At 47.9% G+C, this 19,266-nt stretch overlaps 2 protein-coding genes across 4 annotated transcripts in view; one reads left to right on the top strand and one right to left on the bottom strand.

The window, feature by feature from the left end:
- LOC143521775 (uncharacterized) lies at positions 1-7,927 on the top strand. Of its 2 annotated transcripts, none has more exons than XM_077015098.1 (3): positions 1-448; positions 3,906-4,050; positions 7,730-7,927. In XM_077015098.1, exons 1-3 carry the CDS (start codon positions 119-121, stop codon positions 7,795-7,797), a joined length of 543 nt encoding a protein of 180 aa, XP_076871213.1. In that variant the 5' UTR covers positions 1-118; the 3' UTR covers positions 7,798-7,927. The 2 variants fall into 2 exon arrangements, with proteins under 2 accessions (XP_076871213.1, XP_076871214.1); XM_077015099.1 differs by lacking the exon at positions 7,730-7,927 and adding an exon at positions 5,639-5,757.
- Positions 7,894-19,266, bottom strand: part of tprg1 (tumor protein p63 regulated 1) — a 22,387-nt gene continuing 11,014 nt past the window's right edge. For both annotated transcript variants that reach the window (XM_077015097.1, XM_077015096.1), the window contains exons 5-6: positions 9,991-10,144; positions 7,894-9,067 (exon numbers count right to left, since the gene is read on the bottom strand). In XM_077015097.1, the coding sequence (XP_076871212.1) occupies positions 8,873-9,067; positions 9,991-10,144 (349 nt within the window). In that variant the 3' untranslated portion in view covers positions 7,894-8,872. The remainder of the gene's footprint in view (positions 9,068-9,990; positions 10,145-19,266) is intronic.

Raw genomic sequence — 19,266 nt, forward strand, 5'->3', positions numbered from 1 at the left:
CGTAAAGTGATAGGTGCATGTATCAGAGCGGAGGAGGACTCCGTGTGTGGGAGCGGAGGGTGTGCTCCCCGCGCGGCGCTGCTCTGCTGTGAGACGCCGCCGGCAGCGAGCGCGGCTGATGAGACGCAGGCAGACGGGAGGAGACCTCACGTGTCACCGTACGGCGGCCCCCAAGGCGATCGGCGCAGTGCGCAACAACCGTCCTGCCTGCCATTGTGCTGCTCCGCCGCAAGAGAAAAACAAGCCATCAATCAAGCCGGGCCGCATTTCACCGGGCGTCGTCACACTCGGCACACTCGTTTCAGAAGCGCGGGGACCGGCCGCGGCGCAAGGGCGTCGGAGCTGTGGCTCTGCGCTCCGCCCGGAGGCCTCGGCACCCGAAGGAAAGCTGGACGTATTCGTGGGCGTCTCCGTCGGCGTGCTGCACCCTGCTGCGGCTCCGTCTGCTGTAAGGATCCTGTTTTAATGTGGTTCAAATCAGGGATAACGCATGCATAGCTTAGTGGTAGGAAATCAGGTGCATTTCATAGCAGCAGGGTTCTTGGACATGTCCTCTAAGACGGGGTACATTTTCCTTAATGTCCTGAGGAGATTGATTTTGTTAAAGTGGTTCCTTGATGATGGCAGCGTCTTCCTTCAAATCTGAAAGTCTTCCGAAAGCCTGAAGTGAGCGGCTTTTCCGAAACGCTGACTGCCAAACCCGGTTGGCACAATCTCCCTGGCCCACTTGGCCAAAACCACAATCAGCTAGTTTTGTCAGCTGGTCAGCTAGTACCACAATCCACCACTAGGTGGCTGGTCTCTTAATAGGTCAGAAGATTTATAATAGTGAGAGCCCCAAATAATCCAGCAACCCCCCCCCCCCCCCCCCCCCCCCCGTTTACAGATGTGATTCGTCTTTAGCGAGGCACTTCATCCGGCCTGCACCACCCATGCGAGTCATGCTAACTATGAGACTAGTGTCCATCATCCCTGCGCTTGCCAGACGGGCCTCTACTTACATCCCCACCTTGCTGCCCTCCGATTGTGCTGAAAAAATATTTGCGGAGATATCCGACGTTAGGCCTGGTGGGGGAGAGGAGGTGGAGCGGGTGGAGGGGCCTCCGTCCGCCCTCGTGCGAGCACCCGACTGACATCTGGTGAAACCATGAGCCCACAGCTGCTGCCTGTCCCCTGACGTCTCCCTCGCGGACATCTGTGGGCGAGATGCCGGCCATTTCGAGGAGGGCATATTTGCGTGATTGGTGAAGGGTTGCCGGGGACACGGTGGCAGAAAGGGGGTGAGCGAAAGGGGCGGGTGTGGAAAGAGGAGGAGGAGGCGGGGCCATGGGCTGGTATGCGGCGGGTCGGCGAGGTCAGGGCACGGTGAAAGCCAGAGGGTTATGGGGGACAGACGGAGTGCTGATGCATGTGGATGCGGGGGTGCGTGGCTCGCGGGGACAGACGGCGGGGGGGGGGGTGTGACTGGCTGCAGAGTGAAGCGTGAGGCGCACGTAAGCAACAAGCCGTCAAAATCTCACCTCGCTTCCAGAGGGCAAGCAGGGAGAGGCTGGGGTGGGGTGGGGTGGGGGGGTCCGAAGGTTGGTGTGGAGGGCTGAGGCTGGGGGGGGTTGGGCCGGGGCCGTCGGGGTGTGGTTGGGCGTGAGCTGACCTCGCTCATAAACTCTCTGAGGGCCCGAGGGTGGGGGGGGGGGACCCCTGGAGGGAGGGGCTCAACACTGAATACCTGCCTTCAGCTATTAGGTTTTATTACCATCACTTATGGCTAAAGCCGATTTGTTGCCTTTTGCACACATGCTCGGGCTGCGTTTGTACACAGCCGCATCTTAGGAGGTGAAGAAAGCAGGGAGATGAGAGATTGGGTTTTGCTCTCATTTCCAAGAGAACCAACAGAACATTCTTGAATGGTGAGCTCCTCCATAAGAGGGAGTAGCGTGTATTAGTGTCAGGAATAAATGACAAAGGGAAAGAGAGCAACTGCTTGTTTAAATACTGGAGGGCAGAGAGCTTGTCAGCTTCTTGCTGACTAAACAGAACCTGCTGCAGGATTGCATTGCACAGGATTACGTTACATTGCTTCGGATGAAGGTATGTATCGCCCCCTGTTGGCAAATAGTCACATGCATGAAACTCACTGAGCCACTGGACGTGGTTAAAAGTTGCAGAGATGCGCTGCACGCGTGCAGGTGTGAGGTGCGGAACGACAGTCATAAATTAAATGTATTTATGGCAGCGAGAGATACACAGCCTCTATATTTACCCCACAGTACATCTGCAAAAATGTTCGAGATCACTTTGGAATGCTCCGGAATGTGTTTCCATTGCAATCTGCTTGTTAGTTGCAGAATCTCAGGCACTCCAACCAGCCCGGCATGTAGGGGTTTTTTTGGTGGGTGCATTTCCATGGCTTGTATTACACTTGCGAAATGGGGGGGGGAGAGATTGAGATGGCTGGGAGTAACGAGGGATGGAGTGAGCGTGAACTGAACACACCTCTAGGGCTTACGGAGGGCCCCTGAGTAGCATCTGCTGTTACTCTCCTCGATAGGCCCCCTAAACCCGCCTGTCATCAGGCCCGAGTCCCCGGCCCCTGCAGCCTCTGCAAACTGCCAGGGTCTCTCTTTCTCTCTCTCTTTCTTTCTTTCCTTCTTTTTTTTACTAGTCCCCTTCCAATTCCCAAAATACAAAGCACAAACATGAAAAGAAACAGATCATGCTTCCATATAATAAGATTTGACACAAAAAAAATGACACACTTATTTTTACACTTTAGGGAACATGCTAGAAGAGGGACACTGAAGTGGTCAGTGCTTGTATGTATTCATAACTATAACAAGGAGGTGAAGGGGCATTAAAAATATTGCAGAATTATTAAACTCAATGCAAATGTAGTTCTGAAGGTTGTGTGGGAGGGACTGTGGATCATGCATGGGGAAAGAAGCTTCAAACACCCATATTTGTCTTAATGTTATAGATGGGAATGATTTCTGCAGAAGACAGAAACAGCTGTCTAAATGACAAATGCCTTTCAAGCTCGGAGGAGATCTTTATCTAATCGGGGTGTGTTGTGTTTTCTTTTTACCTCTTTCCCCATTTTCGTCCCCACCGGAGTCGGCAGGTTACGCAAACCTCCCATGATTCATGATCAGTTATCTCCTCTCCCTAGTATGGATTACAGGAAGATTTTAGCAAAGCAAAATGAGATGGAGCTGTTTCAGTTCATTTCACAGCTGTCGTCCCCATTTTACTTCCCTATTGTAATGATGGGGAAAAACCGATCTATGACTAAATAAACACAGCAATAAAAAAAATAAAATCCTGTTTTTACACTGGGCGTCCAGTGAACCGTATTACCTTGGTTCATTCAGGTGAAGAAAGCACCATGCAAGGGTTAGACAAACTACGTGTTCTGGGGTGGGGACGTGTGAGCACACTTATGCCTGCTGGCTGCTCAGTGTAATCCTGCTGTAAACGTCTGAGACTGAGACCAAGGCTCTACACCACACAGCTGCGTTGCTAGGTGAACACTCCTCGTCTCCTGAGCAATTTTTTTATAGTTCCCATATCTATTTAATTGATGGCAAGTTTACCAAAGTAAAGAAAGGACTTACATTTCTAATTTCTATCATCATTCAAAAATGTGTTTTTCCACTTTAGTAAACTTGCTGGCTTTTTCTTTGGCTATTATCTTCAAAATAAAGGTTTATCTTCATTTGCAATCAGACCACACACACACACACACACACACACACACACACAAACAAACAAAAATGAACAGAAGTCTGTAAGTCTGTAACTCTTTAGATCAATCAAAATAAGTTGCTTAAAAAGACAGTAAGAGTTAAGCATGGCTGTCGTTTCACAGTGATGACATTTTCGCCATAGCTATTGTTTTCCACGAGCAGGGCCCAGGGAGTGTCCTCTCTCCCCGCTGCATAGCTGGGAGGCCTGGCAAGTTTGAGCCCTGTCCAAGAGTCCTGCAGCCCTCCAAGTTCAACGCCACGCTCCAGACACAACACCGACAGCTGGGCCGGAATCTGCCAAGCAGGGGTAAATAAAAACAAAATGTTGACACACATACACATACACACACTCATTTAGTTCCTTACACACAGCTGTATGATTGACAGATGGAAAGAGTTGAAAGGGAAAAAAAGGAGAGGTGTCTGTGGGCGGGGTCATAAGGAGTAATAAATGCCACTCGGCAAGTCTAGCTGGCAACCTACATTCCGCCAACAGGTGCCTCGTGTTTACTGAATAAACAAGTTACACGATGAGACGCCGAGGGGACAGAGTGGCATAGGGCTGACCTGAGGACATGTCCATATTCAAACCTCTGACCCTGGCCTCCCTTGAATCCTTCCCCTAACATTATCCCCTTGACCCCTTCTTGTATGGCTGGAGTCGGGACGCAGCCACGCTCAGTCTGTGGCAGCCAGGACGGTTAGAGGTATGCTGAGTTGTTAAACTGATCCAGTGACTGACAAAACCACAGAGCGGTCTGTGGCGTGTGATTCTTTGCCGGGTCCGCGCAGCACGGACGCTCCCTGCCCGCACATCAACACTGTCTCCAGCCAGAGATCCTAGGGGCCGAGGAGCCAGGGGCCACATGCCACGTGAGGCTGGCAGACGGCCCCTGCGCCGGGTCTAGTGTTACTCACCCCAGGCATGTTGTGCAGCTCTGGTGTTGGTGGGGTCACCGGGGTCATGGGCGTTCTGAAACGTTTCTCAAAAGCCCCCTCCACCCATCTCCCTCTCTGCCAGGCAAATTCCTCTCCAGGGAAACAAGGAGCGTCACTTCGGATCACAACAAACTCAGCAAAGCGCCTGTCTATTGAGACACGATTTTTCCTTCCACTAAATCTTAACAGGTGAGACAGGGTGAGATGAGACAGGGTGAGGTGAGACAGGGTGAGATGAGACAGGGTGAGATGAGACAGGGTGAGGTGAGGCAGGGTGAGATGAGACAGGGTGAGGTGAGACAGGGTGAGGTGAGGCAGGGTGAGGTGAGGCAGGGTGAAGTGAAGCAGGGTGAGGTGAGGCACGGTGAGATGAGGCACGGTGAGGTGAGACAGGGTGAGGTGAGACAGGGTGAGATGAGACAGGGTGAGGTGAGGCAGGGTGAGGTGAGGCAGGGTGAAGTGAAGCAGGGTGAGGTGAGGCACGGTGAGGTGAGACAGGGTGAGATGAGGCAGGGTGAGGTGAGACAGGGTGAGGTGAGACAGGGTGAGGTGAAGCAGGGTGAGGTAAGACAGGATGGCCACAAGCGACAGGTTGGTCAGAAACGGACCACACCCATCCAGGATCCAGAACGAGTGAGAGAATTTTGAATTTGTGAAAATAGCACGTCTAGCATTGAGAATGTCACAAGTGCACAAGAACAAGAACTGGGGTAACCAAAAAACCACTTATTATCACTGATGCGGATGAAGAGGAGAATGAGAGGACAAAGAATGTGAACAATAGCTGAGAGAGAGAGAGAGAGAAAGTGAGAGAGAGACAGAGAGAGAGAAAGAGAGAATGAGAGAATGAAAGAAAAAAAAAAACAGCCTGTGATGGTATTTCTGTCTAAATGATTGGCCATAGGAGGGGTTGGAGGCAGCAGTTTGTAACCTAAGGCGATGTTTTACCTTCTCAGAGAGGAATGCGGGGAGAAGCACTGCTTTTGGAATGGGTCCTCAGGATGATTAATCGAGCATCGTAGTGCTGAATCTCACCCATGAAATAACGCCCCACATGTCCGTTCAGGCATTACCGCAGAGTGTAATATGTGAGTCAACGAATCGTTGAGGTTTTTTTTTTTTTTTATGAGAAATTCCTTTGGATGTCCACATGTAAAAGGTACATTCAATACATGGTAATTTCCTAAGCAAGTTTATGAACAAAAGAAATGTGTGAAGGGCCATGGTGTTGACCCTATGGTGTCTGGGTAATATAAAGTAAACTATATGTCATAACAATTGGTTTTCTGGAATATGAGAGTAAAAATATCAAAGAGTTAAATCATTAAAATTTACATCTTAGTTTGGAGCGACATATTCAGAGAGAAGCGTTGTAAGGGCTTTAGAGAATTCCCAGAAAATGACTGTGACCATTAAAGAAAAATTGTCATGCTTGAACAGTTTTAACAATGTAAAAGCCAGTGTTGAGAGTAAATAGCTGTCTGTGGATGACGCTGGTGTTGGATGTATTGTTTGTTATGCTGGATAACAGGCTTTGTGTAATGGGGAAGCACATCTGTGTTCCTTCAAGGGACCCTTGAGCCGTCAATTCTTGTCTCCACCACTCAATTGAAACAGTCGTTAACTTTGCCTCCATGGAGACGTGGCAACAAACTGAGCAGTTAAAGGGCTCATCCAGCCAAACGTGCTAACAGACAGCGAAATCTAGCGGGGCATAACCCGGATGCAGGCTCACAACCTCCCGACACTCCTGGCTTCTTTGGGTGGCCGCATCACAGGTGACGGTAGCCCTCGGGCCACGGGGTCCCTTTACATAGGCCACCGTCGTGTTTGTTGTATGGCGCTTGTCGCGAGAGATCACAGCAGCTCAACTTGGAACACTGTCCCACCTCTGTCTCCTAGAGCATCAGCTGGCAGGGTTAGCTGGCGTCCTAGCGTGTGTGAAAGCGCCTTTAGGAGCTGAAACTCTAACTGCAAGCACATGAGCGAGAAGCGTTGCCCGCGGGGAACCACCAATCTTCACCTTGAATTAGCAGAAACCTCCTGCTCTAGCTCTGTATTAACCCTTAAGGTCCTGCAACACGTGTGTGCAACATGCAAAACAAAATGCTTCTTATACTAAACTTTAGAGGCCATGCGTCTAAAGGAAGTGTACCCTATGATACTATCAGAGGGATGGGAGAAAAGGTAGGCCACATTAGGTAAGCGCATAAAGACCCGGTCAGGCTGTAAACAGTCACAACCAGGTGGCAGCTTGTCAGTATATCAGCCTAATCAAGGACAGGAAGTCCAGGGCAGGACTGGCACCTAATCCCTGCGAGTGATTCAATCCAAGAACCGTCCCTGCAGTTTTCACTGTTTGCATGCTCGACGTCTGGATTTTGTAGAGATGATAAACTGGATATAATCTGGCAACATCATACTGAAGGCAATACTAATCAGCGTTAATGACACATTAGTGCTACAGTGCTTACTAAAGGGAGTGATGAAGCGTGTGACTACACCACAGAAGCTACAACAGCGTGTTTCAGCACACACGTGTGCGGTGAGCACTGTAGCCATACGTATGTAAGCCGACACCGTGGGAGGCTGCAGATTGGGAAGAATGCACACATACACACATTTGCAGGGTGTCTGGTTTGAAATCTGGTAGCAGTGCACATTAACAGGGCCCTATTGTGTGGAGTCCTTAACATAATCAGATAAACAGGAGCTTAACACAACATGCACCAGGCCAGGCGTATGGTGAACATACCTTCTGGCAGGATCCTTTACACTCGACAGGCCAGGAGAGCACCTCTCACTTTCACAGTGGAAACACACACACACACGCACAAACGCACACGCACACACGCACACGAGCTTTAAAAAAACCCCATCTGATCCAATCAGAGATCTTCTCTACTTGATCCACATTTTTAAAACTGCATCACTGACTCTGTTTAAAAAGCGATGACGGAAGCTGTAGGCCGAAATGCTTTATTTGAAGTCGGCTGGTTGTTCTGTAGCAGGTGAGTAACTGCTTGTCATTTCCTGCATTTGCCAAGGAATCACACATGAGTGGAATCCACCCACCAAGATGGAATTCAGTACTTGGATGACACAACTCTACTGAGAAGCTGATCGATCTCACCTTAACTCACCTAAGGCTCTACGCTTATGCACAAAGCAACGCACGTGTTATAAAATGAAAAGGCTAGAAAATACAAGACAATGATGTACCATTATTTTAATAAAATGAGATGACATGAACAAGAAGATAACGTCCACACATACATGCCAAGCATTAACAGATATGTTTTAAGAGGCTCTTGAGAAGTTGTAAAACCTGTGAATGAAATGAAATCAGAACCAGAAAAGCAGCCATGTGTCCTCACGGGCTAGGACTTTGCTCAACATGGCCGCTCTGGTGGGGGAGGTAACCATGGTGTGCTGACAGTAAGCTGTGGTTTCGGATTCGGGGGAATTCCAGCACAGCGCTCAACTGTACCAACACTCCAAACCATCAAACAAATATGACATGCGCACCTCCACGCCTCAGAGCCCCTGTAAGCAGCACGGCGGGGGCGGGGGGCTCCGAACGCAGCAGCGTGTTGACGGAGCGGCTATAGAGGAGAAAAACCAGGACGATGTTGGGACCAGAGTATCAGAAGGAGTCCTCATCCCAACGCCTCTGTAGCGGCCGTGAGGGACTCGCCCAGTAGCTGCCACTATTGCTAAAACACGGAGGCTTTCTCAAAGGCACAAAAGAACCAATGACAGCATGGCCAATCAGGGCTTTTAGAAACATTCTTACAGAAGGACTGGGGAGAGAAGTTACAGTCTTACACAATGGCTCGTCAAGGAAATGACAAGACATAGAAGTCGGAGCGATTGCAAAAACTGTTGTGATGACAAAATAAAGCCATTAAGAAAAACAAATTTTAGCAGAAAAATAAATCTATCTCTAATCACGCTGAAGGGGATTAAGGATTATTTAAAGTGAGCACACTGCTTTTATTATGAGAGATCTTCAAGCTGCTCGTGGTTATTGTGTGTGTCCACATAATCAATTCAAAACAAAATTATAAAATAATTTAAAAACCAGCATAAGTAACCTCTGAGTTATCTGTGTGATTCCGATGCGTTTTCTATATGGCCATGCTGCTGTGTAAATCATAGCATAACATGGTGCCACAGCTGCCCTCCGCTCAGAAACCTACATTACCCCTAGCCAAGCAATAACCCAGCTTATTCTGGTTTCCGATGAGAGACATGAGACCCACATAGGCCTCAATGATGATGGGCTGGTTCAGAACTAGAACTCCGTTGGCTTTTCCTGGTGTTGGATTCTCAGCATGGGCTTTCTGTGCCACCGTGGTCAGCTGCTCCCTGAAGTTGTGGATCTGAGAAGTGAAAGTGTACAGGCGAGAATTAGACCTCCACACGTCCGCGGGCGAGGTCGACCTGCTTACGCTTCCCGTAAGCTGAAGAACATTCAGAAACAAGACAGACTGTTCTTGATAGCGAAAGACATTTCAAAGGTCAAATCCTGAATTTTCTCAAAAGTACTCTTTCAAACCAACCTGTGTTTTGTGGTTTAATGTACTCTGCTTGTCAAAACATTCTCATTATATGCATCATCTCATCTCATTTCTCCATTTTCCATCTCTCTCGTTTTCTCTCTCTCCCTCTCTCCAACCTGTTGCTCACCTCTGTGGGCGTGGTGGAATGTCTGGAATTAGGACAGGGGCCAGGAGGGTTGACACCTTGTCTCTCCAAATGAGTGGTTATGTGATCTACAGGGTTACCTGTACAGAGGCCTGCACCCCCACCCACAGCCATCGTGACCTGCTGAAGTGTGATCACTGCAGCCCCCCCCCCCCCCCCCCCCCCCCAGCCTAAAGCAAGACTCACAGGGTCACAGGGCTGACAAACTGTTGCTTAGTTTATGCTGAAAATGAAGATCGTCTTTACTCAGCCTTTGGCTTGGGTCATTTGGAAAGGTCCTTGGAGCTAACAAATAAAGTTTTCATCTAGGTCTCCAGACATGCCATTGGTACTGTCAATAAATAACTTAATAAAAAAAAAATTGCAGACCACATCTGTGCGGTAAACCTGTGTTCAACAATATATTATTTAATCTCTTCATAGTACAGTAGCAATAATGGATACTCATATCGGGCAAATCTATCTAACATCTGCAAGGAGAATTTTCCTAAGAATGGTGAGAGGAGAGTGCGATAACGTTCTCACTTCTCTGTATACATTAGAAAAGGTGTGCGTCTACGCCTCTGGGTCATCGTCCTTCCTTAATTACATTTCTCACCTCACACATTCTGGCCAGCTTGTCGTTGGCGTTGTGGACGGGGTGGTAGGTGAGGGTGGTGTAGGGGTAGTCCAGGGCGAAGGGGTTCCACCGCGATTTGAAGGTGGGCTCTCGAAGCCTGTCCCAAAACACACGCAGTCCCTCTCCCTCTCGCCTGTGACACAAGGCACACACACATCAGTACACACCCATTTACACACATACAAACAAGACCGAGGTGCCCCACAACACAAATGACAACAAATCACACAGAACTGTAAATAAATATATAAATAAGAATTTATAAGAATAAATGTAATGTAAACATACTGATCCTAGCTAGATATGTTTTCATCATTATGCAGTGATTAATATTTGTAGTATCAAATGTGTTTATTTTACCCATGATTTCTATAACTACATATGAATGGTGAATGAAGCTATTTTGATATTAACGGTATACTTTTGGAGGACTTTTTACCATAAAAGATGACCATATATACCACACAGAAGAAATAAGAAAAGTCACTGAAAGAGAATAAACTAAATGGAGAATTTTCTGAAAATATGGCCGAGACGTAAGGAGTGGGGCTTTCAGTAGCATTTCAGACAGAATTAGTGTTGAACGAGCAGCCCGTGTGCCGTGGTCTGTGTGCCGTAATCTGTGTGCCGGTGTTTGCCATCAGCCCGCACTGACCCGCTCACTGACGCACACGCACTTGTGTTTGCAAATAGGTCAGCTTGACCTCTCGAACCCCTCAGTTGCCTGGCTGCCAGACACAAGCTCCTCCCGCTGGTAGGGCACCTCCTCTGTGCCTGGGCCAATCTAATGTTTACTGTGCTTAAAGGCAGTTCCCAGCGTTCATCACATTTTCTTTCCCTGCCTCCCATTCGCTTTTCTCTTAAGTAAGTAAACAGATTTTAATGAAACCCCCAGAGGCCACGTCTTTATTTTCTAGGCTGATGAAACCCCACCAGACAAGGGAGCGCCTTGCAGCCAAAAGTGAGCTTAAAAACCTCTTCACATTCAGGCTTTGAAATGATGTTGGAACCCTTCCATTTTCACCAAGATCTTTCTGAACGCACTGTTTACAGTTTGTTCATCAATCACGCCAGGGAGTGGGTCAGATTTCTGGAACGATGTGTAGCACACACTCCAGCAGAAATTACCCAGGGTGCCCCTGGTGCAGCTAATCTTGAATTTGATGTATTAACGCACTTCAATTACCCTTATTTATTAGTGACCTAATAAATGTGAATGGCCGGACAGTAATTGTTAGGGACATCATGTTCCTGGAACCTGGTGCAGGTATATTTATCAGGCCTTTGTCCTGGACATTCACGTTGCTTTGTTCATTTTAACACTAGAGGGAGTGTGGTCATTAACACTAGAGGGAGTGTGGTCATTAACACTAGAGGGAGCGTGGTCATTAACACTAGAGGGAGCGTGATCATTAACACTAGAGGGAGCGTGATCATTAACACTAGAGGGAGCGTGATCATTAACACTAGAGGGAGCGTGATCATTAACACTAGAGGGAGCGTAGTCATTAACACTAGAGGGAGTGTGGTCATTAACACTAGAGGGAGCGTGGTCATTAACACTAGAGGGAGCGTGATCATTAACACTAGAGGGAGCGTGATCATTAACACTAGAGGGAGCGTGGTCATTAACACTAGAGGGAGCGTGGTCATTAACACTAGAGGGAGCATGGTCATTAACACTAGAGGGAGCGTGATCATTAACACTAGAGGGAGTGTGATCATGAACACTAGGGGTGTATTCAACTAAGGATTTTCATAGTCGAATCTGATTCGTCAGCTTTTCCCTTTAGTCGACTAATAGTCGAATCGAATTTTATTTTATTTAGAGCGCCTTAAACGGCATCCCGTTCTCATTCAGGACTTTTTTCCTCTTCAAAGTAAAAACCTAAAACACTCAGATAAATGAAGAAATACGGTAGGTTGGCTTTATTCACCTTTTATTTATTTACTTATTTTTTTTTTAATGAAACGTTAGAGAACATTAACCGTCAGTGCGCATTGCGCATATCGAACTGTCAGACAGGTGCAAAATGTCAAAAATATTTTAAATAAAATATACCTGCCTGAAAATATAAAATAATTGCCAAACAACAGCAAAAAAATACAAGGAAAGGTTCAAGTAATGGCGTTTAAAAGCAAATTACAACAAAATGTTTATACGTTTATAATGTTAAACGACAAACGGTTTTTTTCGCCTTATACGTTTTAAATGGTATGCCATGTTGTTTGTTGTCGTGCGAAATGAAAGACGTTGATGACATAACTTGCACTTTACTTTGTTTGATTCATCTTTATGTTTTTCAAAATACTTTTGAAGTTTTTTAGTAGCCATTATAATCTTGGCAGATACTGCGCGTATTCTGTAGTGTGTTCAGCTCCGCTCATTTGGATTGTGCAACAGCAGGTTGTGATTTATTAATGTGTAGTAAGGAAGATGCCTATTGTTAATGCGCAAACATCATTTTTAAATATTTATTAACAGAAATTAGGATGATTTTATTTGACAAAAGGCTATATATAACGAAAACAAAGACATTTCATGTAACAACTAATGCTTAGCTGCATCCTTGGGCACCCCCATGTAGTTAGAATGGTACATTCGACTATGACGTTCATAGTCGACTAGGGGGTATAGTCGACTATAGTCGAATCAGCCACTATTGCAGGTCACCCCTAATTAACACTAGAGGGAGTGTGGTCATTAACACTCGTGATGTCACAAACATTTACTCAGTTTTGCATTGGAAAGCAATTTGGTTCATCATCCCCGTGTAGGTTCCCAAGAAAATTTAAAAGAACTTTTTTTTCCTCCGGAGTTTGTGTAGTCACTGTTTTAATCACAGAAAGACTCTAGACTACCTCAGCGTCCAGACAGTGGGAGTATTTTTTAGAACATATTCTTGTGGTCTAGATGAGAGCTCCAGCTCTCTCTGCTGCCCACCAACCCCCACCACCTCCACTCTCCCCAACCCGCAGGCTCCTGCCATTAAGTGAAGTACCACCTCTTCGGCTTGGTGTGAGGACAGACATGCCCTTCGTGTGTGAACCCTCGCCACCTGGACCCTTGTCACAGCCAAAGCCCACAGGCAACCTCTTACTTCCCTCAGACAGGCTGGAAGTAGGGATGCCCCTGCAGGGTGTGGTGTTATCAGACAGGCTGGACACTAGGGTCGACCCTGCAGGGTGTAGTGTTATCAGACACTAGGTTGACTCTAGGGTCGACCTTGCAGGGTGCAGTGTTATCAGACAGGCTGGACTCTAGGGACGACCCCGCAGGGTGTGGTGTTATCAGGCAGGCTGGACTCTAGGGTCGACCCTGCAGGGTGCAGTGTTATCAGACAAGCTGAACTCTAGGGAAGACTCAGCAGGGTGTAGTGTTATCAGACAGGCTGGACTAAATGGATGACTCTGCAGGGTGTAGTGTTATCAGACAGGTTGGACTAAAGGGACGTCCCTGCAGGGTGTGGTGTTATCAGACAGGCTGGACTCCAGGGACGACCCTACAGGGTGTAGTGTTATCAGACAGGCTGGACTAAAGGGACGACTCTGCAGGGTGTAGTGTCATCAGACAGGCTGGACGAAAGGGACGACTCTGCAGGGTGTGCTGTTATCAGACAGGCTGGACTAAAGGGATGTCCCTGCAGGGTGTGGTGTTATCAGACAGGCTGGACTCTAAGGTCGACCCTTCAGGGTGTAGTGTTATCAGACAGACTGGACTCTAGGGTCGACCCTGCAGGGTGTAGTGTCATCATACAGGCTGGACGAAAGGGACGACTCTGCAGGGTGTGGTGTTATCAGACAGGTTGGACTCTAAGGTCAACCCTGCAGGGTGTAGTGTTATCAGACAGGCTGGACTCTAGGGACGAGCCTGCAGGGTGTAGTGTTATCAGACAGGCTGGACTCTAGGGATAACCCTGCAGGGTGTAGTGTTATCAGACAGGCTGAACTCTAGGGATAACCCTGCAAGGTGTAGTGTTATCAGACAGGCTGAACTCTAGGGTCGACCCTGCAGGGTGTAGTGTTATCAGACAGGCTGGACTAAAGGGACAACTCTGCAGGTTGTAGTGTCATCAGACAGGCTGGACTAACGGGACGACTCTGCAGGGAGTAGTGTTATCAGACAGGCTGGACTAAAGGGACGACTCTGCAGGGTGTAGTGTTATCAGACAGGCTGGACTAACGGGACGACTCTGCAGGGTGTAGTGTTATCAGACAGGCTGGACTAAAGGGACGACTCTGCAGGTTGTGGTGTTAATGAAGAACAGTGTGTTTTTTTTTTTACAGACCGATGAGCATATTTAACTGTCAGCGCTGTCACCTCTTTCTTTTCCTCTTTCTCTCCCCCTCCCCCTCTCTCTAACCCTCCCTCTCTCTTTCCCTCTCCCTCTTTTTCTCCCTGCCCCTCTCTGTCTCTGCTCCATTTTTCTCCTCTCCTCCTTCCCCCTGTTCCTCTGCATTTCCCCGTCCCTGTCGTGACACTGGGCTCCTGGTGGGACTGACCCAGGACCTCAGTTTTCACCCACATGAGGAGTTAGCAGGCCGTGTGCTCCTCACTGGTTTCCTCCTCTTCATTGTCCCCATTATAACAGCGAGTGTAAAAGCAAACCATGAGCACGCCAGAAAAACAACATCCCTCCCTTAGAAACAGTAACCTGCATTAATCCTCCCAGAACATAAACTTGGGCAAATACATGTGAACCGCTTGACCTTAAAAGCGACAGACGCATTTATCTCAGCCAAGCAATGGACTACGTTTTCACCCGTGTTTAACAACGGTGGAGCGGTTCATTAATTTCTCCCGCCGTGTCACTTGCTTGTAAGCCTTATTGTGTGTAGTGCACACAGAGTGCGGGAAGCGTGCGGGCCGATCGCTCAACTCCCCTAGACACGGATGAAGACAGATTCGTCTCTGTTGGCACCTGACGGCTGGCCACAGAGAGGCAGCGGTGGGTGGGGAGCCAGGGACCCAGTCAACCCACGCTTGTCCAAACCCAGCCCGTCCACACTCACGCCCGTCCAAAACCACACCCGACCAAACTCACGCCCATTCAAACCCACGCCCGTCCAAACCCACATCTGTCCAAACCCACGCCCGTCCAAGATCACGCCCGTATACAACACCCCTTCGGGGTGAGGAGCTTTGGCCCTGGGCTATGTGAGGAACACGGCTGTTTACCCTGGTGCTGTGAGAGGGCTAACAATGACTGCGGAGTTCACTCCACCCTGCGAGAGAGGAGAGGAGGCAGAAAGGCTCACACAGCTCACTATTCACACCCAGGGCTGCGGCACTATGTGAAAGGCTTCCGCTCGAGAGAATGGAGTTTGTTGGAAGTGGATGTGCAAGCAAATGTGAAAGCAGTGTGTGTGTATGTGTGTGTGTGTGTTTGTGTGCATGGTTTTGTGAGATCCAATGCATAACTGCACACGTCGAAAAACGATAAGTGTGTAGCCTGAGGGCTGTGTGTGTGTGTGTGTGTGTGTGTGTGTGTGTGTGTGTGTAAAGATTTCCAGATGATTCCTGGTAAGCTATCAGAATAAGAGGGCTAGTTGAGACAAGCTGTAGGGGGCTGAGCTGCAGCCTACAGAGTTCTTACAGACTCACTGTTTATGGTACAGAACAGTGCTTTCACTGATCATGAACACACACACACACACACACACACACACACACACACACACACACACACACACGCACACACGCACACACACACGCACACACACACACGCGCACACACACACACACACTCACACACTCACACACACACTCACACTCACACACACGCACATACACACACGCGCACGCGCACATACACACATGCGCACGCGCACACATACACAGACTCTTCTGTTGGATGACTGTTATGTTCTGAAGGACTAATACGTAAACATAGAACACAGACAGTGGGAGATAAAAGACACAAAGATAGAAAAGAGGAAAAGAGAAAGTAAATTGTGTGGATGAGTTTCCAAACTCTCCATGAACAGGGCTCAAACACCCACAGCTCAAACACCCGCAGCTCAAACACTAGCAGCTCAAACACCAGCAGCAAACATTCCTGCTGTTCATAAAACAGCCAGTGCTCATTTCTTTTCCCTCTCTCTCTCTTACACACACACACACACACACACACACACACACATACACACACACGCACGCACTCACTCCAGTGTATTCTTAGCTAAGCTTCAGGACAGCGTCTTGAAATTCCTGCAGCGCTTGACTGCTCTCTGTGGGGCTGGCGGATGAGTAAGTCAACACGGCAGATAAACATCAGCGGCCCACTGCAGTTGTCATGGCGAGCGGCTTGTGCTGAGCCTGGGCCAGCTAACAAATCCCCCGATTGCTCAACCGACCTCCGGAGTGAGGGGCACGGCTGTCTCAGGGCAGCAGGCTGGTCGGGCACCTGGGGTCACAGCCACCTGGGGTCACAGCCACCTCTGAGCAGTGAGATCTCAAAGCAGTGCCGTTGTGTTCTTGTGCAAGAAAAGCAACGCCGGACATTTCAAACACGTTTCGTATTTTCACTTTGTTTCCATTTGCATCAACTTTAGTTTCATCATCTTTGGTGTCATGTTTAAGTCACTGTGAAACCTGCTTTGGTATATCTGTTAGCAGCACCCCTAGCAGCCTAATGTAACGTGCCACCTCATCTAGTCAGAGGTGGGACGAAACCCCCCCCCCCCCCCCCCCCCCCCCCCCCAGCTGTGCTGGTACAGCGCAGTAACAAAACAGACACGCTCCAATACCATGAAATAGATGACAAGCAGACGCTTGCTGAAAAGAAGTGGTTAACAAATCCAAACACAAGCAAGGCTAATCCCTGCCTTCCATATCAGGAAGTCGAGTGTATTCACTACAGGGGGACAGAACTTTTGTTGGTAATATTCAAACTCCACCTACACGCCCTTGTGTGAACAGTACCGATTGACTTCACGGTCAGAAAGATTCCACAAAACTGTCACAGAATGATTCAACAGCTGTGGATATCATCTCTGGCACAGTGTAATGGGCGTAAAATGCCTTCTGGTAACTTTGCAGCTGCATGAGAAGAAAAGTACGCACATATATATGTGAAACATTGCTCTCTCATTGCCCTCTGCTGGCCAAACAAGGAATGTCCGTTCTAATAAGAAAGCTGTCAGTTTGTCCGTTATGGAGTTACTCAGTTCACACTGATGAACACCGTTTAAAGCCGATTGCCACTACTACCACAGCAATGAATGACCGAGAAACTGTAGAATTTGCTTTAAATTGGCTTTAAATTTAGCCAAATGGCTCACACTTCTGAGACATGATCACTGTATGCAGCCCAACACCACTGTGTTACTGCCCCTATTTAACAGACATTTCTGAGAACCTTGTTTGAAAACATGTGCTTGACTTAAACAACTGAGTGAAAACTGGCGAGCTGGTTGGGTTCAGGGTCGATCTGGTTCTGTTGTAGACAGAAAGCCGCATCACATGGGTCCTTGATACTTGTGACCATGAAATGCTATGATAACTCGTATGTTTAGCAGATCACATCCCACTAGAACAGAACACCAGGGTATTCTTGGGTCAAAATGTTTCTCTGACAGTTTAACCACTGTTTTGTCCTCGAAAGGTCACACATTCACCTATTAGTGTCTGGATCTGCATTCCCCTGGTAATTATGACTATATAAAACAATGTCACTAAGCAATTTTGTAGCAAAAGCAAAGCTGTTTTTGTTTTTCTTTTGCCATCTTCTGTGACCTCGCCCAACACTCCCAATAATGTTGCCAGCTTTCTCACATGGAGCTCTGGGTGGGGGGAGGGTGGTGTACTTGGGTGGAGGGCTCCATGCTCTCTCCTGACTCAGTGCTAGGTGGATGTTAAGCATGCTGCTAATAGCTGAAGCAGCCTCTCCTCACCTCACCTGACCTCACCTGACCTCACCTGGCTGGTCGCACGATCAAAATGAAACATTTGCATAATAAACAGACTCCATTGGAGGTGGCAGATATTGGTGTGGAAGTTAAAATTAAATGTAAAACAACCTGTCTATCATAGTACAACGCAACAGCCAAACGTCTAACGCGCAGCATAACGGAACGGAAACGGAGAGTTCGTTTTGTGCAGGTACCACAAGGCCCGTTATCGTTTGATATGCACACCTTCAGAAACCACGTGCCTAAAACCAGGGGAAGGTAAAGAGAGGTGCATGCATTTCAAACTCAATTTGCTGAAAACCTTTCAGGCAGAACCACTCTTTGAAATTCTCGCAACAAGCTCTCCTCAACAGGCATGAAAGAAGACGGCAGTGATACGCAGGGTAACTGGGGGGGTAATTACCTCGTCTAGACAGTTAGAGAGAAAAGCACTTTTCAAAAACACATCTCTGACTCTCACCCGCCATCCATTGCCAGATCCCACTACTTCACACCCACACAGTGACTGACTCCACACCACAGCTGAGATATTCTCCTAACGTTTAAGATATGTTTCTAGGGCCTCTAAAAGATGTGTTGTAAAACCACAAACCAGAGGCTGACTAGAGCCTGCTGGGACTGCAATCCCAAAGCAACCATCCTGCTCTGCAGTAAACAAATGAGATTAGGCACAGAAACCTCATGTGATTCTACTGCTCTGTGAAGTCACCATGACTCATGGGAAAAAAGTTTCTCACGAACAAACATGTGGAGGAGCAGGAGAAAGAGAAGAAGTCAGACACACACACACACACACACACACACACACACGCACACACACGCACGCACACGCGCACGCACACGCACGCACACGCACGCACACGCACGCACACACACACACACTCATGTACTACTCATGCCTGATTTGCCATTATACAATACCTGAAAATGAGTCACTAATCAAGCTAAACAATTTGCGGCCGACAGCTATATCAAGAGATTCATCACTCCTAATCTCCTCAAATGAGTATCACCGAAGATCTACATGAACAGGACAAGGGGTCCCATCAGGTGGGCTTAGCAACACAGTAAGAGACACACGCATGTTGAGTGCAGATTCACATCAGCTTATACCTGCTGACTCACTCTGGAAGGCAGCTGTGAACAAAGGGCTATGCTGTTCACCAAATGATTCATTTGAATGATGTTGTCACTGTGGAGCTGTAGGAGTTCTGCTGAGTCCCACAGAGGAGCCGTATGTTCAGGATGGCTTATGTCACTAAGTTATATACCTGACTGATAACATTTGAATGGAGCTTCTTTCAATCAGTGTGACTGGCAGTGGTTAAATTCTAGGTGTCG

Source organism: Brachyhypopomus gauderio, chromosome 8 (genome assembly GCF_052324685.1).
Source record: "Brachyhypopomus gauderio isolate BG-103 chromosome 8, BGAUD_0.2, whole genome shotgun sequence".
NCBI classification, from domain to species: domain Eukaryota; kingdom Metazoa; phylum Chordata; class Actinopteri; order Gymnotiformes; family Hypopomidae; genus Brachyhypopomus; species Brachyhypopomus gauderio.